The 23142-nt window shown below is 41.3% G+C and overlaps 10 protein-coding genes across 10 annotated transcripts; 3 read left to right on the top strand and 7 right to left on the bottom strand.

Annotated features, from left to right (window-relative positions):
- Nucleotides 1–55: 55 nt before the first annotated feature.
- ATC70_003032 (uncharacterized protein) lies at nucleotides 56–1882 on the bottom strand (the record flags this gene model as incomplete). The annotated part of the gene is made up of 7 exons (XM_064822400.1): nucleotides 56–389; nucleotides 450–706; nucleotides 765–1046; nucleotides 1101–1217; nucleotides 1268–1388; nucleotides 1443–1620; nucleotides 1678–1882. The coding sequence occupies 7 exons, from the start codon at nucleotides 1880–1882 to the stop codon at nucleotides 56–58; spliced, it is 1494 nt and encodes a 497-aa protein (XP_064679000.1).
- A 122-nt stretch (nucleotides 1883–2004) lies between these two features.
- CCH1_2 (calcium channel protein) lies at nucleotides 2005–4389 on the bottom strand (the record flags this gene model as incomplete). The annotated part of the gene is made up of 3 exons (XM_064822399.1): nucleotides 2005–2922; nucleotides 2976–3343; nucleotides 3405–4389. 3 exons carry the CDS (start codon nucleotides 4387–4389, stop codon nucleotides 2005–2007), a joined length of 2271 nt encoding a protein of 756 aa, XP_064678999.1.
- Nucleotides 4390–6578: 2189 nt separating this feature from the next.
- CCH1_1 (calcium channel protein) lies at nucleotides 6579–7342 on the bottom strand (the record flags this gene model as incomplete). The annotated part of the gene is made up of 3 exons (XM_064822398.1): nucleotides 6579–6663; nucleotides 6734–7073; nucleotides 7327–7342. The coding sequence occupies 3 exons, from the start codon at nucleotides 7340–7342 to the stop codon at nucleotides 6579–6581; spliced, it is 441 nt and encodes a 146-aa protein (XP_064678998.1).
- Nucleotides 7343–8860: 1518 nt separating this feature from the next.
- ATC70_003029 (uncharacterized protein) lies at nucleotides 8861–9948 on the bottom strand (the record flags this gene model as incomplete). Its single annotated transcript, XM_064822397.1, has 2 exons — nucleotides 8861–9568; nucleotides 9628–9948. 2 exons carry the CDS (start codon nucleotides 9946–9948, stop codon nucleotides 8861–8863), a joined length of 1029 nt encoding a protein of 342 aa, XP_064678997.1.
- A 290-nt stretch (nucleotides 9949–10238) lies between these two features.
- ATC70_003028 (uncharacterized protein) lies at nucleotides 10239–10728 on the top strand (the record flags this gene model as incomplete). The annotated part of the gene is made up of 2 exons (XM_064822396.1): nucleotides 10239–10365; nucleotides 10529–10728. 2 exons carry the CDS (start codon nucleotides 10239–10241, stop codon nucleotides 10726–10728), a joined length of 327 nt encoding a protein of 108 aa, XP_064678996.1.
- A 98-nt stretch (nucleotides 10729–10826) lies between these two features.
- ATC70_003027 (uncharacterized protein) lies at nucleotides 10827–13620 on the bottom strand (the record flags this gene model as incomplete). Its single annotated transcript, XM_064822395.1, has 12 exons — nucleotides 10827–11081; nucleotides 11140–11314; nucleotides 11377–11401; nucleotides 11457–11829; nucleotides 11880–12689; nucleotides 12759–13020; nucleotides 13080–13086; nucleotides 13142–13224; nucleotides 13278–13369; nucleotides 13422–13432; nucleotides 13498–13504; nucleotides 13570–13620. 12 exons carry the CDS (start codon nucleotides 13618–13620, stop codon nucleotides 10827–10829), a joined length of 2151 nt encoding a protein of 716 aa, XP_064678995.1.
- A 190-nt stretch (nucleotides 13621–13810) lies between these two features.
- ATC70_003026 (uncharacterized protein) lies at nucleotides 13811–15253 on the bottom strand (the record flags this gene model as incomplete). The annotated part of the gene is made up of 1 exon (XM_064822394.1): nucleotides 13811–15253. The coding sequence occupies one exon, from the start codon at nucleotides 15251–15253 to the stop codon at nucleotides 13811–13813; it is 1443 nt and encodes a 480-aa protein (XP_064678994.1).
- Nucleotides 15254–15556: 303 nt separating this feature from the next.
- Nucleotides 15557–17800, top strand: CTI6_2 (Histone deacetylase complex subunit; the record flags this gene model as incomplete). The annotated part of the gene is made up of 11 exons (XM_064822393.1): nucleotides 15557–15632; nucleotides 15682–15782; nucleotides 15834–15937; nucleotides 16005–16209; nucleotides 16272–16432; nucleotides 16490–16679; nucleotides 16740–16838; nucleotides 16893–17479; nucleotides 17536–17633; nucleotides 17688–17721; nucleotides 17779–17800. The coding sequence occupies 11 exons, from the start codon at nucleotides 15557–15559 to the stop codon at nucleotides 17798–17800; spliced, it is 1677 nt and encodes a 558-aa protein (XP_064678993.1).
- A 299-nt stretch (nucleotides 17801–18099) lies between these two features.
- Nucleotides 18100–19171, top strand: ERG8 (phosphomevalonate kinase; the record flags this gene model as incomplete). The annotated part of the gene is made up of 4 exons (XM_064822392.1): nucleotides 18100–18252; nucleotides 18309–18639; nucleotides 18697–18779; nucleotides 18830–19171. The coding sequence occupies 4 exons, from the start codon at nucleotides 18100–18102 to the stop codon at nucleotides 19169–19171; spliced, it is 909 nt and encodes a 302-aa protein (XP_064678992.1).
- Nucleotides 19172–21317: 2146 nt separating this feature from the next.
- ATC70_003023 (uncharacterized protein) lies at nucleotides 21318–22937 on the bottom strand (the record flags this gene model as incomplete). Its single annotated transcript, XM_064822391.1, has 1 exon — nucleotides 21318–22937. One exon carries the CDS (start codon nucleotides 22935–22937, stop codon nucleotides 21318–21320), a length of 1620 nt encoding a protein of 539 aa, XP_064678991.1.
- Nucleotides 22938–23142: the final 205 nt, after the last annotated feature.

Genomic DNA, 23142 nt, shown 5'->3' with positions numbered 1-23142 from the left:
TATTACGCAGTAAGCTGGTTTTATTTCAGTAGATATAATTACAAGTGGGGTCATCTTAAGCATCAATTTCCATGGATTCATCCGCTAATGCTTCTCCCTCAGACGTCTTATCCTTCTCTGCCAGACGTTTGCTCAGTTCGTAGTATGTATTTGGATGCTCGATATTGTCAATTTTTTCCTTGTTTTGAGGATGAGTCACTTCAAAGTGCTTTGTGCATGCCAATTGATAATGTTTGTTGCGAACAAGATCCAAGATTTCGTCCACATGAGCTCCATTGATGTTGTCTCTACGTAATCTAGCTTCGAGATTGCCAGGTGAAAAGTGGCGGAACGGACAGCCATGGTTTTCGCCAGTCGAAGGAGGGTTGCTTGTGATGATCTTTGAGCAGCTATTGCATAACAGTATCAGCTTCTTGGCCCAAAGCCCTTTAAATCTCTGCGCAATTTACCTGTATGGTTTAAAATTGACTCGTTTGCCTTCAAGGCCGTAATTGTATCGAATGTTGTAAGCATATTCTTTCTGGAATTTGTCGTCTGTGATGTTGGCAAAGGCCTGTCTCCAAAAGATCAAAGCCTGTTCCACACTCAGTCCGATGCCCTTCAAGAATAGGCCATATTGAAGTCTGCCTCCGTGCTTGAGATGTTTGTCAGCTCGTAAGGAATCGTGCAAATTGCGCATACACAAGGGTGCATGATGATGAATAAACTAGATTTGAGAGAATCAGCATCGGCGCAATCCTTGCTACTTCAAAAGCGAGCCTTACTGAATCGACTTCCTTTGCTGTGATAGACCCTGTTGCATCACCTATGTCATCGTAGCTTCTTCCAATGTATTGCTTTTCAACGTTGAGCAAGATTGGCTTCAATCTGTCATCTTCCTCCATTCTTGGTAGCAATTTACTCGTTGCCTCCAATGCTCTGATCAAGTGATTTTTGAACTCTACCATGACAAGATTGATCTGATCGGCCATAGGAACATACGCCTTTCCTCTTCTCACATAAACGGATCGGCTTGCTACCATTGAGGGCACTTTGAAAAAATCAACCTGCGAGGCGTGTTACTCCATCTGCTAGTGAGATGCTGTAGCTGGTGCACATACCTCGAAAAAGGTCTCTGAATTCACATAGTCTTGCACAGCTTGCGCGGTTGCTGTTTGTCGAGGTCTTGAGCAAATCTCCAATTCCTCTCGGATCTCTTCCTTTTCTTCGTTTGAAAGCTATATGGATGTCTCAGTGTCTGCTCTCCTCTTGTCTGATGTACACTTACAATCTTCCAATTCAGGTTCAGGTGCCTTAAAAAGTTCTTCTTTTCCTCCAGTGATTCTTGCTCGAATCTATATTTGAACAATGCTGTCTCCTGCTTTACAAACCAATCACGCAGATCATCGCTACAAAACAACGCATTTAGTCATTCGCCTAATAACAGCACTATATGGAAAAACCTTCTGCAGTAAGCCATTCGCAAAACAAAATGACTGATGTGATCTTTGCGTCTCTCCTCGTAAAGTGTATCGGATTTTGACATGTTGGATTTGAGAGGCAAGTACTCGTCAATCGGTTTTGCAATTTCAGTCTTGATGTCTCTGTTGCGCACAGTGGCAGTTTCAATAGCCCTCAGCACTGTCAAGAAATGGAGTGAGTTGATGCTTAGTTTCTATGCACTAGTACATGTATTACCTTGAAGACGATCCAGGGCAAACGTCTCGAACTCTTCAATGGTGATTTCTGAGGGTGGTGGACGCAAGTAAAAGTTGACTCGATAGGGATATTCAGCTTGTAGGTTGTAGTTGGCACCATCATCAGCATAGACAGATCTTCCAGTTTTTGCAGCATTGGCAGCAGCCGCAAATCGATTGATTCCCTTGCCTTTGTGTTTGAGCATGGTTGATAAATATAAGATGCAAATGTGAAAAAGAGAGAAATTTTATTTTAAATGTGTTTGGAATCACGAAAAACGCGGTTGTCGCGAATCCAACAATTCATCACCATCAGCAGTGACTAAGACTACAGCTTTTTAGCATCTTTCAGCTGTCGTTTCAGGGCTTCAAATTCAGTTTCTCTTTCTGCAAATGACATTTTCATGTTGATGAGCATCGACTCTGTGTCGGTCAGTTGGTTGGCCAGCGAGAGATTTCGTTCTGCCAGCTTCTTATTCTCTGATGCAAGCTCGTTCATTTGTTTTTGATACGACAAGCTCATCTCTTTTTTGTATTGCTCAAACTCTGCCTTGACTTGAGCCAGTTCATGGCGGATCTGCTGCTTCTCGTCTTCAGTGCGAGCCACTGTCATCTTGCTGTCAATGATTTGCTTGGTGATGTCTTGATTCTCTACACGAAGCGCCTGCAGTGAACCCTCGACCGCGCGAATGTGCTCTGACAATTGACCGTTGATGCGTCTCAAATTGTCCTCTTGTGATATCGACTTTGATTCTCTCGCTTCTTCACCAGTGTACTGCTGAGCAAGCCGTGCCATGAATCTTGCGGGTAGATCCACGCGGTATGTGTCTTCCACAAATCCATTGCCATCGCCATCAAACACGGCAAACACGCCATTGCACAGAAACTCCACCAAGGATTCAAACTTGAGCTTGAGGATTTTCTCTTGATTGCGGATAATGATGGCCAGCGCAATCTGTACCAGGATGTGTGTTCCTTCCACTAGCAGCAGATCAATGACTCTAAACGCTAATTCGATAGGACATCGGTAGGCAAACAGCGTGATGAACCACTGAGACGCATACATGGATGGCGTGACACCTTCATTTTCCATGTGGCGATGGATCACAGGCAACTTTTGCTGGAAGACATTGTCAAACTGATACATGTGCTGATGCAACACTTCCATGCGAGGTGTGAAATGTCCTCTCAGACCGTATTTTCCCATGAGTTTGATGAGCACGCAAAATGCGGATTCCTCAGACATCTAGGAATGACTGTCAGTGTTTGTTGCTATACGATATATACAAAAGTACTCACATGCAGCAAAAGACACCCAATGATAAATGCCAGGCCTTGACAGTACCCCACTTCTTGATCAAATATGCTGTATGCTTTTGCCACATTAAAGAGCGCTTGTCTGCCTGACTCTTGCATAAAGTAGGGGTGATTGGGGAATGTTCTGGTCAAGTCTCTCTGGATTTGCTTCTCAAATGGACTGACTGATTTCTTCAATATCTCCTTGTACTCGATTTCCATGTCAAAACTGTCCCGAGATTTGGAGATGATTTGCCAAAGCAAACCTCGGATAGGAGATGGAATGCCACCTTTTGACAGATGCTGTCTCATGTCATCCATCTGTGTGTCGATAACTCCCCCAAAATTGTCAATCACCAGCTCCCAAAAGTCTAGTATTTGGCATGTCTAGTCAGGTAACAATGAACAGACACAGTAGTATGTAATAGTTACCCCAATCAATGCTATTATTCTCGATGCCGCCCTTTTCTCTATAGTGGTTCAGTTCCGCCAGCGCTTCTTGTTTGAGAATAATGTGCTTTTCGGAATCATACTTGTGGTCATTATGAGAAAAGCGTCTAAACTTGGACACCAACTTGTCGAAATGTCGGTGGTTGCTGGCAGGTGATCTGGGCGTCCCCATCATACCTAGAGGCACAGCTTCAGAGTATCGCTTGCTTTGTCTTTGCTGGAATGATTGTGAGGGTCTGGGTAGTATCGCCGGAGACTGAATGGATGTAATTGAAGATGGTCTTGCTTTGAAGGGGTTATTAAACGTAGAGAGAATACTGTGGCGACTAGTGCTACTACGTTGGGTATCTCTGGAGGATCGACTAGCGTCTGATGGAGCTGCATCGTCCTGTATGCTTTTGTTTCGTAAGGAGTCAGCTTTGGGGGTAGGTGGAGATTTCAAAATAGGCACTCGATTGCCCAATGTTGCGTTATTATCATCCGCCATGTTGCGATCAATGTTGCTGCTGGTGGCATCTGTTGGCATAGGCGAGATCTGATAGTTAGACTTGCCTAGACCTGTAGTGTCGTCAGACAGCCACTTTTGATTGTCAGGAGGATTGTGCGTGTGTGGATGTGGTGTGGTGAGATTGGTATCGATCGAGTCATCATCGCTTGTTGCTGTAGCCGTTGTTGTAGACGAAGAAGGGTGAGGTTTTGTGAGCGGCTGGGGTGGTTGTTCGTTATCTGATGCATCGAAATCAGAATCATCATCACTAGAAGACTCGTCATCGGTTCTCACTTGAATTTTGAATCCAAAATGGTCCATGTACTCTGAGCTTGTTGGATTGAGCAGGGCGTCGTCCACAACATCCAGGTCAAATTCTGTAATCTCGTAGTCTTCCTCTTGCTCTGACTCTGATGTATAATAAGTGTCGTTGCTGTGGTGATTGTGAGTAGCAGCAGGGGGATCGTATAATGTGGTCATTCTGATTTTTTGTCAAAAGATAATAAAAAGGGGGAAAAAAAAAAAAGAAAGAATGGGCCCAAAACGAAAATAAGGGGAATATAAATTTATTGATTTCTTGTGAAACTTCAATAAGTTTAAATTGCTAATTTCAGAGTGGTAGTGCATACAAAATGAAATAAAAGCCACCACTAATGTAGGTGAATGAAGACAAAGGACCTGTCAAGAAATAGATCTGTATGCCTGGCATTAAAGAACTCTCTAGCTATCTAGTGTCTAGTTTCTACCAAGCATGGATGGTGGCCTCATCTTTGGTGAGCAACACGAGTGTTAATCAAGTTTTTGCTTACTTGATATGTCGACAGTAGCATCCTAGTCGATCAGAGTTACTAGATTCAAACTGACTAGCACCAAAAGAACAATAGTAATCAAAAGTTTATAAAGCGTTTGCTTACAATACAAGTGAAATAAGTATGTATTGCTGCTCTTTGACCTATCTCTTTTTAAAATTTGACAATGGTATATTGACTTTCAGGGTCTGTCTAGCAATACTTTCACTCAACATAAAGAATCTTTGTAAACTATCTATAGCCGTGGGTCAGACAACTTTTTTTGCAGTGCCACATGTCTATCTTAATGAGAATAACTAGCATACAAGCACATATCCTACTAATGATACCTCCTACTACGCACTAATATGCAAAACACTGCAAAATCTGAGCGTATTAAAGTAGCGTTTTTGACCGCAAAGATGAAAATTTCTACTATGACATACGAGTGTTTATGCTTCGGATAGCTCTCTACCTTCGCTTCGCTTCGGTGAGAACCAATCTGTGCAGCGGCAGCTCGTACTACTGATTTCTCTTGCGTATCTTATCAAAATACTACTGCTTTCATGTTGACCCTCTACTTACACATGAAACCCCTTCATATTATCTGTGGATTTGATTCCTATGTGATGCTCTACATTCATACGCACGTAGCTACTTCAAATGCGGGCCAGCAGCATATTGGTATTGCCCCTTTTTAGTCAAGAGTGCGCCAAATACAGCAAAATTTGAGTACATTTGAGCTGCATTTTATCGCGTTCAAGGCCGTTTTAGATTGTCAGAATAGAATCAAACAATTGCTCTCATCTGGCAGTTACTTTCTGACACCTTTGCTCAACTTTTTGGGGATCAAAAAAACGAGGTCAAATTTCGACCAAAAAGCATGAGGTACCCCTCATGGTTTTATCAAAAAATAAAACGATCGCATCTTTCACCTTGATAATAACGAAGACTTTTACTATGGCATATCATAAATCAAAATGTTTCTATCGATCCAACGTAGCCTCTGAAGCTTTGTTTGTGCGACCTTGATATGTAAAATTTCAACATTTTGATCCAAAACCTAATTTCCTATTTTTAAGAGTAGCTCAATATGTTTATTCAAAACATATCTTATAATTGGCATCACAGGATGCTCCTTGAAAAGTACCTCAAGAAAGCTTAAAGGAGCATGAGGTAATCATCACAACTTACATAGTCGAATCTCATAAAATAGTTCAATCAAGTCGCAAAAAGGCATAATCTGTTCAATCTGGAGTAAATGTCGAACGACGTTTGAATTGATTTTGTTTTGCTAACCAATATCCCTCTCTTGCGCAGATACTTGATGCCTGTGATGTTAATATCAATGGGATTGCCAATTGAGATGTATTATATATCTTTTTCTTGCTATTGTTACTCAATGTTATAACTAATACGCAGGCTTAAATGCTACAAATCGCTTATCCAAGTATGAAATGGCGAATTGGTCTTCTATCCAGAATTGTACATGCTACCTAAATTACCAGCCTTGATAGCTGTAACCACTGATGATGGCGTGTCTTAACATAATCCGCATTTTATGAGGTCTCCAGCAATACAATGCTGTACCACCGGCTTAGGAGACCACCGCAATGATTGCAAACAATACATTAATTGAACCATAATCATTTCAGTCTGGTCCTACCCTAGATACTACCTGGGTATATAATAAGGCAATGAACAGTATAAAATCACCAATGGATGAATTCCACTTGTATTCCTGGTTTTGTGATGCGTATATGCTTTATGGTTGTAACAAATGCGAAAAGATAATTACAGTGTAAAATATGAACCATACTACCCCTTCAAAACTTTATTCTTTGTAAAACTAAGAATATCAACGAGAAAGCTGTCAAAAGATTAGATGAAGCCAATCTTGTTAGCAACATCAAGAGCGTCGACATCGGCGGTGAGGCGGACGAAAGCCTTCTTATAACCATCGGGTCTATAAAGAAACAGATATGAATCAACATTTCCCTCCTCACTTTCAACAACCACACGCAAAAACCGCTTACCTGATGAGGGTGTTGATCTTGGCAGCCTCAACATCATAGAGACGCTTGACGGCATCCTTGATTTGGTTCTTGTTGGCCTTGACGTCAACGAGGAAGGTCAAGGTGTTGTGTTCCTCAATCTTCTTCATGGCAGTCTCGGTGTTGAGAGGTTGACGAATGACACGGTATTGATCCATACGGGGAGCATGAGCAACAGACTTGCGAGCGTACTTGGGAGCACGGCTCAAAACCAAAGTCTTGGGGATATGGAAGTGGGTAGAGGTACGGATCTTGCGAACAGCCTTACCGTTGACACCCTTGAGGGCGGCCTTCTTGGCGGCTTGAGCCTTAGCCTTGGGAGCTATGTATATGTTTAGTTGGTTTTGTTGACTTGATACATGTAGAAAACGAATGGACAGGGGTAATGGTTGTGGTTAGGTGGTATTCATCCATTTTTAATACTGTAGATATTTCACTTTGAATAGTAAGTTGTATGTGTAATATACTATCATCAATCTAAACCCAACCCATATTGGCGATTAATCATCTACATCTATCCATCCATTGTCCTCATCCATTCGTTTCCTATCAGTGTTTGGCATCCATGTACGAACCTGAGTTTGCAGGCATTATTGACGTTAAAGAGGAGGAGGTATTACAACAACGATCTTCACATCAACTTTACTTGACGACCACCCAGTTCTCTCTGCTTGCCAAACCTAGGGTGATACTGAAAGCTAAAGTGGGTCGACGTGCATCCGGTTCGGACATCATTCAACCGCCTTTCTAATGCTGTCAAAACATCTCTCCACTTTTTTGACACTCAATAGGTACATAATGCAAGGGCTTGACACCTATTGTCCTCTTCTCTTTTCCAGTTTAATATAAATATTTACAAAATGTCACTTGTAAACAGACCAAATCGTGTCCTCGAGCAACAAAGATACTTCCAAGTAAGTAATCAGAACCAATTCTCTATAACTTGTTGGCTAACAGATACATCAGCAACCTTCCAATAAATTGCTCTTCCTTAGAGGGCCCCGAGATAAGCTCTTTGTATATGGCACATTTCTTGTTCTAGGCACAGGTCTTGTCGGTGGGCTTTGGGGCGCTGTCAAGATGGCCAGAGTAAGCTAAAATTTGTTTTCCTTGGCACAGACCTCCACTAAATGTCAAATGTATAGGGTATTAAAGATTAAATCTGTACCTGTGTTACTCGAAATGCAATTCTCTTTCTTATATCAAATGTCATGAATAAAAGCTCGAGTTTTTGTTCACAACATGACATTCTAAAGTAGTTGCTCATTCACCCTAGTGTTAATAAGATGCATTTATGAGCAAATAATGATGTACCTTTCAGAATTTGCAGTCAGCAGCAATAACAGCATATTTAGCAAAGCATAGGCCAGCATCATTATGATAACCACCATCGCAACTGCTATTTAATACCAAGAGAACTAGGCTTGTATGATTCAAAAATTTGCTGCAGAATACTTGACTTGGGGTACGCAGTATTGCAGGCAGCCTGTAATTAGTGTAATTTGGTTCTTGTTTGAAATCATGCAACAGCAGAGCTGTATACAGCGTTTTGTGACCAAATTTTGAAGCGCGCGACAAGAAGAAAACCAGAGAAACTATAAAGAAACTGTACGTAACATGCTCAAGGTGAGCCGAAAATAGTCCTAGATGATGTTTTGGTCTTCAAGGATTCTCTTGATACCGCATTTCTGTTTTTTGTTTACTGTTTCTGCATTTTCACTTACACATCAGATATTGCCAGACATAATGCCTGGCTCTTTTGAAAAGTTGTTTTTCAAAATCGGAGCGAGCAACGCCTAGACATGCTAAAGATACAAAAATAGCACCAAATGAGAGCCAAAATGCAGGGGATTCTATTGCAAGTAACTAATTTGTTCTAGCTTCTCTAATTGTTAAGTTATGGTCGTTCAATGCTAGGCGTTTGCTCCAAAAACACCAAAAACGATTGTCGCGGTGATTGCTGGATCACTTGAAGACGCAAGGATTTACTTGAACCAATCCAAATACCAGTTCTATTAATTCTGTTTATTTGTACAATTTGAATGAGGCGAACCATAATAATGTCAATAATATAATGCTTTTTCTATATCAGATCCAAAAGATCAGGTTTTAATTACCACCACGAGCAGCGCTAAGAACCTCATCAGCGAAATCAGATTCCTTCTTCTCAATACCTTCGCCCACTTGCCAGCGAATGAAATCAACAACCTCAGCATCAGCAGTTTGTTGCACATATTCAGCGATAGTTAGCTCTGGCTTCAAGAGATACTTTTGCTTGTTCAAAACGTGTGCTTCTTCAAACTCTTCCAGATTAGATTGTGATTGACGTTCAGCTTCTGGTACATCCTCAGAGTTAAGATAGGTAGGATTGAAGCCAACGACTTGGCGAGCAATCTGACGTGCAGTCTTTGCTAATGTTGCAGCAGCGGTTTCGTCAAGTTCTATTAACTTGACCTTCTTGGGTTGGAGAACAGCAATACCACCCATCTTGCCACTTGAAGCATCTCCGCCATGAATGTAACAAGCAGAGGCGCCTTGAGCTACAATAGCAGCACGACGCAAAGAAATGTTCTCACCAAGCTTACCGATGGTCTCCACAATGGTTTCTTGAACTGTCTTTCCAAGGTTGTTGGTTGTATTGTCGGTAGGATGAGGCATGAGTGGTGCATTGAGAAGAGTGTCAACAGGGATAGATTCAATCGCACGGGCATTTCCAGTAACAGGTCCATCATGCATTAATAAGGATGTTGCAGCAATTCTGGAGGCGAGATTCTTGAAAACATCATTTCTAGAGACGAAATCAGTTTCGCAATTCAACTGAAATCTAGAGTAAGTATGCGTGGCTTCTTTAATCTAGCATACAAAAGTAACTTTACCTCAATGATAGTGCTCTTGCTTTTGATGCCATTGACAACAGGGACTTCAACGGATGCAGTGGTGATCAAACCTTCACTAGCTGTTCTACCAGCAACTTTTTGTGCCTTTTTGGCACCAGAGGCTTGAGCATCTTCGGATAGCCAAGCCAATGCCTTTGCATAGTCGTTGTTGGTCTTGACAAGGGCCTCCTTTGCCTTGGTCATGGAAACCTCGGTTTCCTTACGAAGCTCCTTTAACAATTTAATATTGGGCTTTACTTCAGTAGCATAACCTCTTGTCAAGGTGCGAGGAATGTTGCGGAAGGCACTGAGCTTGTTCATTTTTCTATTGAATGTCGAATGAAAGAATGATTAGACAAAAGACAGGGGCACATTGCATCAATTTGCAATGTTTATAGCATTGGGTCTCAGATTTGAGAGCCATCAAACTGGAAATTGACATTTCTCCTCTAGTGGCTTAGGAAACATGTACGAAATTTTTTCTAGCTTTAAACATTAGTTGACTTTTGATTATATTAAACCTTCTCTTTCGTCTATATTTCGATTTCTGTAAGTGGGAAGCTTTACGGATCAATTGAATTCGTGACATTGACATTAGCAACTAGTTCAAAATGGCCCCTACTGTCAAGTCCAAGAAGAACGCCGAGTCCATCAACTCTCGTCTCCAACTTGTTACCAAGTCTGGTAAGTATACTCTCGGTTACAAGACCACTTTGAAGACTGTTCGTCAAGGAAAGGGTAAGTGCAGGACAACCATACGAAAGCGATCTCTGTTTGTTATTTTGCGTGGGGGGACAGGAGCCTTTTTTTTTTCTTTTTGCATACATTTGGCTTTTGTCTTATTCAATTTGGCAGAGATCGTCCCCCTTTAAACATGTTATGCTTATACATCATTGAATAGCCAAGTTGATCATCATTGCTGGTAACTGTCCTCCTCTCCGTAAGTCCGAGATCGAATACTACGCCATGTTGTCCAAGACTGGTGTCCACCACTACAACGGTAACAACATTGATCTCGGTACCGCCTGTGGTAAGCTCTTCCGTACCAGTGTTCTCTCCATCACTGATGCCGGTGACTCTGATATCTTGTCTGCCCAATAAGTTTTCTGAATGTAAGAAGCTGTTTCCCTCGATTCAATAAAATTATGGGAATTATATAAATATATATATGATATTTGGTTTATTCGGAACGGGAGAAATTATGCTAATGCTGATTTGAGCTGCTCAGCATCGTATATAGGCAAACCACAAGCAAAATTCTCGCAAATGTATGCTGCTGGCTCATTCACAGCGCTTTGAGATTGCTCTGCAATTTGCCTGATGACAGAGTTTTTGGATGCGATGAAGCCCTCTGGTTTGGCCAAAGCCACCAGTTTGTTTGGCATAAACACACGAGAGACAATCTTTTTAAATGTAGACATGGTAGGATCTGTGAGTCTACCTGCTAAAACAATCTAGTAGGGAGCCGTTCTATTAGCTTTCAATTGCACTCTATGCTTTTCAGATACTTGCCTCTTTCTGTCCATTGGAAACCAACATGAACGAAGCGACCAATGCAGGTATAGCAAATGGAAATTTGCTCAAAGACAATCTAAATTCACGCACTGTTTCCTGTGCCTTGTTAAAGTAGCCAGGCTCCTCTAAAAGAGATGAAAGACGAACTAGATTTCTCAAAGAGACAGCGTTCCTGAAAGCATTCATAAAAGAGGTTAGACATACACTCGTACTACTCTTCCAAATCAAGCTTACGCTGAAGGCTCAGCGCCATCTTGTTCTAGTAACAATCGATTGAGTGTCTGCAAATAGATAACAAAGTTCTACCATGTTACCTTCTTTCATTCTAACCAAGATGGATGTGTCAGTGACAGTAACATTGAAGTAGCCTCCTTGCTCAGCATCGTAAAACAGTTCATTTTGCTTTTCTTGCAGTGCAAATGCCCATTCAATCCATCGTTCATCGAAAGTCACCTCGTATAAATCTAAAAGAGCTTGGATCAGATTGCAATAGTCATCGATAAAACCTTGTATATCAGAAGGACCGTTGCAGTAGCTTCTCAGTAGAGTATGTGTTGAAGAATCATACAGTTCGCGGTAAATAAATTCAGCCGCTTCTACTGCTAATTTAATGATATCCTCGTCCTGAGTGGCATCGTAAGCATGTACTAAGCCAGTGATCATCAGGCCGTTCCAAGAGGTCAAAATCTAAGTCTATGGGTGAGCTCATTGTTTAAGGTGCATCGACTTTATCTAACCTTTTCATCTCGATGAGGTCGAGGACGAACTTTGGCACGGTATTCCCATAGTTTGATCTTTGCAAGATTCAAAATCTCAAGGACTTCCGTTGGTGTCATTCCAGCAGCTTTAGCAGTTTCTTCTATCGACTGAGACTCTGACAGGACATTCTTGTGCTTCAATTCATTTTGAGGATCTTGCGCTGGGTCCACATTTCCTTCCTCTTTGCAACCATAATGCACGCCCACAACGTACGAGTTGACCAAGCCCAGAATGTCTTGCAGCTCGGAAATCTCCCAAACACAGAAAGCGCCTTCCAGTTTCTTCGTTGATTTGTCGTGTGGCAGTGAATCGGCATCTTCAGCTGAATAGAAGCCACCTTGTGCGTGGTGCAAATCCCTCGACACATACAAAATGATGTCTCTTGTTACCTCTGCAAACACAGACTCGCCAGTGATTTGATAAGCTGATGAATAAAGCGAGAGCAACTGCGCCTGATCGTACAGCATTTTCTCAAAGTGAGGCACATGCCATTTCTTGTCGGTGCTATAGCGATGAAATCCACTGCCAACATGATCATGAATGCCACCAGCAGCAATCTTCTTTAGTGTGAATAATGCCATCTCAAGTGCCTTTTGTGCGTCCGCGGTCTTTTTCTGCCTGTTGTACATGTAATAGTCTATCAAGAACTGCAGCTGCACGGGTGTAGGAAATTTTGGTGCAGGACCAAATCCACCATAGACAGGATCGAAAGAATTCTCAAAATGATGGTAGGCCTCTGCGGCAACTGCAACCGGATCTAATGCTGATGCCAATTCGGCAGGTTTCGCCTATGTCATGTCATGTCATGTCATGTCAATAGGGGGGTGCATCTATCCATCACACAAAAAGTACTCTACCTGGATATAAGATCGCAATTGTTGTGTCATATTTTCTCCACTTGCTTTTACCTTTTGTGGATTTGTTTCCCACAGTTGTGCAATACGGTTTAATAGAGTTTTAAATCCGGGTTTACCGTATTGATCTTGGGGAGGGAAGTAGGAAGCACCAAAGAAAGGGTTCAAATCAGGCGTTAAAAAGACAGACATGGGCCAACCGCCTTGACCTGATGTGAGCTGTACATACGCCATGTATAATTTATCCACGCCAGGATTCTCTTCTCTGTTTTTGATGTCATATAAGCAGTTAAATTTAAATGTCCATTCGTGCTATACACTGACCTATCCACTGTAAGCCAATTAGAATGGATACACTCTCTGCTATCATCTTTCAGTCAAATTACCTTTGATGTTCACAAACTTCTGGTTCATAACAGCTGCAATGCTTTCGTTTTCAAAAGATTCATGTTCCATGACATGACACCAACTGAGAAGGAGGCACTTTAATACCATTTTCGGCTGGTTACATAATTCACTTACTGGCAAGTACTGTAACCCACGCTTAAAAAGATGGGCTTGTTTTCCTGTTTGGCCTTGTTGAAAGCTTCTTCGCCCCAAGGATACCAATCGACCTACCGTTTTCTATTGAGTTCAGCAGCATTGACCAGATTCTAATGTACTTACGGGGTTATGAGCTATTGAAGGAGATCAAGATGCTTAGTGTTTAAGACTACAAAAAAAAAATCATAATTTATATTACCGTGTTGCTATAAAAATGCAGAAAAAATGGATTAACAACTCGCATTTGACATATGAGTAGATCTCAAACTACCAAAAGATAAGGACTCTTCTTGTTGATCAACCTATTTGTAAATGTCGACATGTTTAGTTGCCAAAAAAAAAAAAAAAAAAAAAAAATGTAAAAAGGAAGAAAAAAAAAGCAAATTAAGCTGAGGCTCAAGTTTGCTGATTCAAAAACCAAGCATTAGCGTTCCATGACTACATGTTTCATTTCGATAGTATGATACTTTATTGATTAAAGGAGATAGTAGATTAAGCTATTAGTAGTAAGATTAATGATGAGAGGAGGTAGAGGACGAGGACGAGGATTTCCTGCTGCCAAACAGCTTGGACAAAGATACTTTTTTGCCTACAATGGAACGAATCATGAAATTACGTTCTTTGATGGAGGTGGAATTTGTCGGCATTGAAGGCGGGGAGGAGGCAGATGACGATGAAGGAACGGCTTTGAAAGAGGCAGACAAGGACGCTTTCGTGGGAAAGGATCTGCTCTTTGTAATGGTAGCAGCAGCAGGCAGTTGCAGTGGCTGATGCTGTGGTTCTGCCTTTTCAATGGTAATGGATGACGAGGATCTTTTCATCAATTGCTGGCATCGAGGCGCTAGATTGTTGCTGATGGGTCTGAATGCTGAGATACTTGATTCACTTCTGACCATAAGAAACGGTTGGTTTTTTTTGGGCTGTGGGTTGTATAACTCTGCTAAACATGCGTCCGTCTCCACCTTTTCATCAGCAAACTCTTGCTCAAATATAATGGGTTCGTCAGGTGCTAGCAATGGCTGTTGTTGCTGCTGGTGGTCAGACTGTTCATCCACAAACCAGCTCTTCCATTGAAAGCCGTTTCCATTAACATGCTCATTGATATCACTATGATCGCTGTAGATGCTTTGATCGTCCGACATGACACTGACCTCCTCATGTTTCATTTCCATCTCTCTCCAACAAGATGCTTGGTCCAATTGCTGGTAGTAGCTCTCGTATTTTCGGTTGAACCCGCTTTTGTTGAACGAAAAGTCGTCTTGACTTGATCTGATGGAAATGTTGGGCGTAGAGGTAGATGAAGTCAACCGAAAGCCTTGTTGCTTACATGCCTGTTGGTCCGGTTCACTCAAGCCCTCTTCGCTGTCTGTCTGTTCTGGCTTGATGTCATCTGTCATAATGGCTTCATCTTCCTCCCCAGGAAAGGTATTAGAGGATTCTTCGATGGGTGTGTTGTTATGCGTGACAAGTAAAGGAGCGTGCACTTGACGGTCTTCTTCATCATCATCGTCCTCGTCTTGTGCCTCTATGCCAGCCAGAGGGTCCAATGTGGTATCAATTGGAGTAACACCAAATCCTGCCATGAAATCAGGGTCTCCCAATGCCTGGAGCAGCTCTTGACGTGCATCCAATGATCTTTGCATGGACTTGAGGCTGAGGATATTCATTGTATGAACGGCTTCAGTAATGCCGATTGAATCACGGGCACTCCATGCTTGGGCACATTGCAGCATTTGCTTTGAGTCGAGCCACTGTTGATCGAGATAGTGGTCCATGAGTCTCATCCAGGCAAATCGAATGTATTCATAACTAGGTGAGGCGGGTGTTTTTTCTATCAGTTGATTCTTCCATGCTTGAATGAGCGTTTCGTATTCTTTTTCGACATTTGGGTCGTGTGGGTGAAGGAATGGCTGTGGGTTGTGTGCGTCCTGCGCATGTTGAATATGAGAAAACATAGTGAGATTGAATGAATGAATGGTATATGTAAAACGAAAGGAAGATGATGAAAGTAGAATCAACTCAAGAGCATGTGGAGTACTATATATCCCATTTTGACATTTATTGCATTCCCCACCTGTACAGAGGCATCTTTATAAGCGGCGGTCCCTTTATTATCAACAACTCCTGAATGTGTGTGTGTGTACGCGCTCAGTTACTGTAAAAAGTAGAACGCCAAAAGTGGCGTGTACACAAGTTACAAACTAAGCGGGTGTATGCGCATCTCGCTTTTTCGTCTTTTGATAAGCAAAAGGGAAAAAATGACTCAATATGGCCTAAATAAAAGCGCATTCTTTGCAGAGGAGTGTCAAGATGAGATACATGCACTGAAACTAGGTTTGGTCCATTAGTTTGAATTGAAAGCCCCTACTCATCATTGTTTTAGCTAATAAAAATAATGATATAAGTGACAGGGGCACGAGGCCACTTCTGTCATGGAAAGCATTACCTGTTCCAATTAGTGTTCAAATCAATGCCTCATTTCTGGTGAGTTTCCATTACGCTAACTGTGCCAGAGTGTACTCATCCTTTACCCAGCAACAACTGAGAACACCTTTGCCTAAGCTAAGCGTTCAGCAACACCAAGACGACATCACGCATTCGACGATGGCTTTGTTCGACAGCAATAGCTATAAACAAAGGTTAATATCCCTTCTTTTCCATCCCTTAAATTTTATAAAATTATTAACCTCCTTGACCAACTAGCAGCCCTAATACTAAAAACTTTTATAAGGAAAGAATCACTGATCAAGAGCACGCTCAGATCAATGAACGGATCACCCTTCAACAGCGTCAATTTGCGAATCATGAATTGAGAGAAAAGATCAGAATATACAGCGCCATTCGAGAGGTGTTTGACTACCTCAGTGATGAGGAAATTAGTGACATTTTGAAAAAATGCGAAAATAACGAGGTTGGGTTTATTAGTAACCATAGACTTACATACTTTCTGATATTAGGCTTGCATTAAATTAGGAAAAGGCAATCTGTCGGCTATCAGAGCCTGGCACCTTGGCTCAGCTTCGAAAGGATATTGCCCTGAGGTACAACAAAGAGGAAACATCCTACGTCCCACTGAACAAACCAGGGCAAATTCCAGTCCAAAAAGCATCAAAGCAAGCATGTACAAAAAAGAGGTAACATTGAGCAGTTTCTTTTACGGATAAGCTTAGTATTAAGGTGATGGAGGACAGACAACCCCGTACGAAACTTGGATTGGATGCAGCATTGAAGCAAATCACCAACCCTAAATCAAAGATGGCATTTGAGGGATGGTCCGAAGCTCGAATTAGATCGTTTAAAATGATTGAAAAGAACCCAAACAGCTACTATTACCGATTCAATGAACCAGGCGAAGAGCAGAAGAGAGGCCCCTGGACAGAGGTAACGTACAATGAATATGCGGTGAGCATGGCAGCAGAGTTAAATAACCGTTAGTGACAGGATGAAAAGAAACTATTCATTGATCGACTTAAAGTAATGGGCACAGAAGGACAATGGGGGCTATTCTCAAAAGGTATTCCAGGCAGAGTCGGATATCAGGTACAATCTATACGCACTCACAATCTCCACATGAAAACCCACGCTATTTGATAGTGCTCCAACTACTATCGATTTCTGATTGAAACGAAGCAGTTGCAAGACGCCAATTATGTGATTGCACCGAATGGAAAACCACTATACACATTTGAAAAGAAACTGGAAGATGGAACAACTGAGAAGCGATTGAGAACACACAACAAAAGCCTCAATCAAAATTACACTAGTGAGAGCCATGCAGTACTATCAAACACAGCTCTTTCGGACGACAAGCTAAACAAATCCACCAAAAGAAAGACATCCAATTGCAAAGGCACTGCGAAAAGAGCTCGTCGTCGTCATCGACTGACCATGAGCAATGACTCGAGCAGTGATAGCGAGATTGAGAGTTACGATAACGATGCTTCTGGCAACTTCGTGCCTCGCAACTACTATAGAACTCGTGCCGACAAAGTGCAAAGCGAGAAATACAAACAAACAAGATGTTTGTCTACCAAAGAGTGCCATGAGTCAAACGACCCTGCTGCCACGCAAGATGTGGCATCCGCAAATGAATCTGAGTGCCTTCTTCCTGGATTCATCGATCCCATCACATTGGATCAGGTAGAGAAGCCAGCCATTTCAAAATATGGTCATATTATGGGGTATGTGTTTACGTCTTACTGCTTTGCACTTGTGAATGCTAAATCGAACACCAAAGATATGATACTTGGTTGCGCTGCTTGAGTAACTGGCAAGGTGAATCAGCAAAGAATGTGTGCCCTATTACTAAGCAAAGACTCACAAAACGGGATCTAGGTAAGCATCTTCAGTCTTGTTATCGAGCGATGTCTGTACTCAACAAGTGATTAGTCCTTTTAACCTCTGAAAACCTGCATTTATATAAGTATGAGATTGACGTAGATACACCTGATAAGCATGCTGACATAAATTGATTTTATAGAGACAAAATCTTCAATCTGTAAACCGGATTTCCACTTTTTGTGGCTGTCTCAAACGAATTCCAGCATCAAACATATAGCAATGATGCTTTACAAGATGAATAGAAATTTCACAGCAGTAATAAATGCTCAAATTGTCCCTCCTTTAGTCGAGAACTAGTCAAAATGTCGAGTTTCATCTGAATTATCAGCATTCCATCAGTGCTATGGCTGATGGACTGCTTCGTGACCCTTTTTCCCAAAGATTTGCTCCAACACTCAATGAAAAAATGTTTTCTGACACTTGCTTCCTCCTCTAAACATACAAATACAGTACATTCAACATGGGAGAACCAGTATCACGCCCTTCCGAGCTGAAAAACAAACACAAGAGAGAAAACCTTTATCAAAAGCAAAGGCTAGAAAAGCAAAAGGCAAAATCGATCAAGAGAAAGCAGCTCGCTAAAGCAGAAGAGAAGAATCCCGAATTAAAAAAGGTAAGCTCTTTGATTTGCAGCAGTGGATGGCCATAGTGTCTGATAGGTGGGGCTAGAAACGTTTAGAAGAGAATGTCCCCAACACATTGGATAATACCAGAGAAGCAGATGAGACCATGGTAGATCAGGACGATGAGGTAGCTCAGGACGAAGCCATGGATGAGTTAGCCAGTTATTTCAGTGGAAAATCACCCAAGGTGCTCATTACATCCAGCAAAAACCCCTCGCCCAATTGTTACGATTTCTGTGCAGAGTTGGTGTCTATGTTCCCCGAAGCACAGTTCGCTAAGCGTGGCGCCAAGCATGAATTGAGACAAGTGATAAAGATTGCCAATGAGAAGGAATTTACTGATCTGATCATTGTCAATGAGGATCGCAAAGTGCCCAGTAAGTATTGGTCTGGGATAGTGATAAGGAGAAATGGTTTCTAATTGCAACATGCAGATGCCATTACTTTAATACATTTACCTGAAGGTCCATCCGCTTATTTCAAGCTTACCAGTTTCACACCTGCCAAAGCCATTTCTGTAAGTGGATATTGATCTTTTCTTATCTTTTGTGCTAATGGTGCTGATAGGGTCATGGCCGTGTCACTGCTCACAACCCTGAATTGATCTTGAACAACTTCAACACCAGATTGGGTCATACAATTGGCCGTATGTTCCAAGCTCTCTTGCCTCAGGTACCGGAATTCCAAGGCAGACAAGTGATTACCTTCCACAATCAGCGTGATTTCATCTTTGTGCGTCGCCATCGTTATGTGTTTAGAGATACTGAAAAGGTGGGATTACAGGAATTAGGCCCAAAATTCACATTGAAGCTTCGTTGGCTACAGAAAGGAGTGTACAAGCGTGATGGCGAGTATGAATGGGTGTTTAAGCCTGACATGGAAACAAGTCGTAAAAGATTCTTCTTGTAAATATATTTGTATCATCACCCATTTTGCTCTATTTCCACCATCATACACATCTTTTTGTAATTTCAATAAACTCGACCCCCTTTTTTTATTATTTCATGCCTTTTTATCGTTTTTTTTTTTTTTTGTAAAGTAAGCAGGTACTGCTGGTCTTTATGAGCAATGTCTAGAGTGTATATCTTCATGGTTAATTGGAGGCGACGACTAATGTAAAAAAAATAATATATACCTTTCTACTAATGGCTAACCCCGTTAAAATCAATGTAAAAAGAACCAGCCTAAAATTGAGCGAAATAGTCCTCATCTCCAACCATCAAATTTAGGAAATCTGCTGAAAGCAACTGTATTATCAATCGAACGGGCTCCTCTATAGTCCTACATAATTCCAAGAGCCTGTAGATCTTGATTACGCTGTAAAATGTTTAATACTAGTATGTTAGTTGTAACAATGAATGCGCACATGGAATCACTTGCCATAATACTACCAGTGAGCCTCATTATGTAAGCGATGGTTTTTATGGCAAGATTCAAGGTAGTTGTGGGAACAATTCGATCTCACTAGAGCTGATGTTTATAGATTATAGGTCGATTGTTTATTTCCTTGTAACTATCCCATACCAAGTAGTTTATCAAAGTTCTTCTCATCATAGTAATGGAACATGACCTAGGTAGTGTCAAAACCTATTATCTGGTGATTATGTGTATGCATTTACATCAAGATAGTGAATGCCTACCAGTGGAAGAAACGAGGGTATGAGATTACCAGCTCTCAATGACAGGCAGCAATAGCATCATCGTTATACTAGAAAACTTGTTAAAAGCGTCGTCGTAGCCAAACAGAGATTAAAAGCCGTTCTCCCAAGAACATCTAATTCAAACGATTTCTTGCCTGCTATTTGGCTGTGGATTGAGAGATTTGTGGCTTTAAGGCAAAATTTGGTAACATTGACCTTAAGAAGGGTTTACCGTAACAAAGCAAACGTACAAATCCATAGTAATCAAGCAGTAAATTTGGCTTCTTATTTTCATTATTAACTGTCTTACCAACAACATAACGCATCAAAATTTGCATGAATTAGCTTTACCAAAGTCAATTTGCCTCCTATTCGAATGAGATGTTGCACCGGCTGCAGAACTGCCCTTCCAGAAGATTTCAGCTACCAAAGATGTAATTCATGCCGTGTAAATATAAGCTACACAGCAAAAACATAAACAAATTTGACAGTTTTCGAGCCTTCATATCTTGACATGTAGACCTTTCTGAGCCGCCGGAATGACGCCAAACAATTGTACTCGAGTAGCAGTAACTTCCTGACATCTTTGCTCAACTTTTTGGGGACCACAAAAACATGGCCAAAAATCGACCAAAAAGCATGAGATACCCCTCATGGTTTTCATCGAAATCCAAACAATCGCGTTTTTGACCTTGATAATGAAGACTTTTACTATGGTATATATTAAACCAAAATGTTTCTACCGGTATAACGTAATCCCTCAAGTCATCTTTGTAGAACCTTAATATGTAAAATTTCGACTTTTTGGCCAGAAACTTCTTTATATATTTTCATGCATTGCTCAATAAGTTTATTCAAAACATGTACCTTAGTTGGTACCATTGGATGCGCCTTGAAAAGCACTCCAAGAAAGCTTAAGGAAGCATAGGATGGTCATTATATTCTATATAGTCGAATCTGGCAAAATAGTTCAATCAAGTCGTAACTTGATGAGAAATGAACAAATCAGGAGAAAAAAAAAGCGGAGCTTCAACCAGGTAGGCAGACAAAATATAACCCCTTGCTCATCCTAAAGATAATAATCAATGCTATTGAACGCTCATAAGGAGATATTTACGGCTAAGAGTATTAAAGCTTATTAGCTAGAAGATTACTTTATGCTGTTATAGTAACTCATTTTCTATATCTAGTCGATGTATTCGTTTCAAGTTGCTCAATCAAATGCGGAAAGTGGAATTAAAGATAAAGCATTTTACAAAGACAAATTTTTCGATATGAATTAAATTTTATTACGGATATGCTATTTACATGAGTTAAAAAAAAAGTAAAATAATGTTTGATAGATAATATAATGTACAACCCATTCTATGTTATAATGTGATGATGTTTTGTGTTGTGTTGAGTATATGAGCAGCTTAGACCTTCAATTCTTGTTCGGGGCAGACAGATTCATTGGTCATGCTATCTTCGGCAGAGTTGGAGAGTTGGATATTAGTAGGAGAAACATAATCTTCCTCAAATTCTTCAAGATCCTTGCCCTTGGACTCAGGAATCCAGAGATAGGTAACAATGAAACCCAAGAACATGACACCAGAGAAGATGGCAAGAACTTCGGGCAAGAAAGCATGAGCACCTTGAGGACCACCAATATCAACAAGAGCGTTGAAAGCAAAAGAAGCAAGAATTGCACCAGCCTTACCGGAGGCAGCAGAGATACCATGAGCAGAAGCACGCACCTTGGTAGGGAAAACCTCACCAGGAATAATAAAGGTAGTAGAGTTGGCGCCAAAGTTTTGGAAGAGTTGAGCCAAAGTGAAGATGAAAATGAAAGCAGGCATAGATTTTTCAATCAAGATGTTGTAACAACCAGCAAGAATGGCAAAGAGAACAGTGGTAACAGCAAAACCCATCAATTGGATAGTACGACGACCCAACTTTTCAATAGTAAAGACAGTAATGTAGTAGCCAGGAACGGAACCAAGACAAGTGATAATGATTTGACCAACAGTATTAGCCCAAAGAGTCTCGAAAGGAGTAGGCTTCTTAGCATAACCAATAGCAGCTAAAATAGCAGAGTTGTTGAGACCAAGACCATAGAAAGCAACATCAAGCAAGAACCAAGACAAGGCAGTACCGAGCAACACCTTGAAGTTATTCCATTGGCCAAAGTAAGCTCTAAATTCGGCCCAGTGATCGCGCTTCTCTTCAACCTTGGTGTATTGCTTAGCGAGATCAGTGCTGACGGTTTGACCCTTAGCCATAGCAGCAGCTTCAACGTCGTGTTCAACATTAAGAGAGTAGCGAGGAGATTCAGGCATGGTGAAACGCAAGTAGATGGTACCAACGGCAGGAACAGCACCGAGGCCAATACAGAGACGCCAGACATAATCCAAGTTCATCACATCAGCAATAATGGCGTTCTTGAAGATGGCCAAAAGGATCAAAGTGACAATGGCAGCAGCCAAGTTACCGACACCTTGCATGGAGAAGATGAGAGCCATCATCATACCACGCTTACCAGCAGAAGACCATTCAGAAGTGATAGTAGCAGACATGGGGTAATCACCACCAATACCAATACCTAGAATCAAACGCCAGAGACCAAGGAAACCAATAGCACCAACACCACGAACAGCAGAAGAAGCAGTGGCACAGTTGATGGTACCAATGATGATGATCAACAATTCAAAACCGTAAATCTTGCGACCCAAGATGTCGCCCAAGAAACCAAACAAGAGCTGACCAATGAATGTACCGACAGAGGACATACCCTTTAAGATACCTTCAATATCAGAAGGAATCTTGTTGCCATTGTGAGCATAATAGACATAACCAAGCATGGGAGTGACTAAATTGATGATGAAGACATCATAAGAGTCGGTAAAAAAGCCAGCACCAGATGTAAGAATGGTACGAGCAGTAAACCAATTCCAGCCACCAGCACCAGCGTCGTCTAATTTCTCGAGAGATTGGAGCTTTCGTTCAGCAGCAGCCATGCGCTCTTGCTCATGTTGAGAAATAATAGTGTCAGCCATCAGATCGGGATGTCTTTTGTTGTATTGATTAGAGAGGAAGAGTAATGAAGAAAATGGAATTTGAACATTCCTGATGCCCCTTTTTATATAAAACTTGGGATCTAGTGTCAAGTGAGGTCGTGTGAGTCTAAATCATTGGTATTGATGGCACTCTTCATGATTGATTCCAACATTTCCAACAACATTTAAGCCAATAAAAACAATG

The sequence above is a fragment of the Mucor velutinosus genome (genome assembly GCF_035048745.1).
Source record: "Mucor velutinosus strain NIH1002 chromosome Unknown tig00000165, whole genome shotgun sequence".
NCBI classification, from domain to species: Eukaryota; Fungi; Mucoromycota; class Mucoromycetes; order Mucorales; family Mucoraceae; genus Mucor; species Mucor velutinosus.
This window is presented reverse-complemented; position numbering and strand designations above follow the sequence as displayed.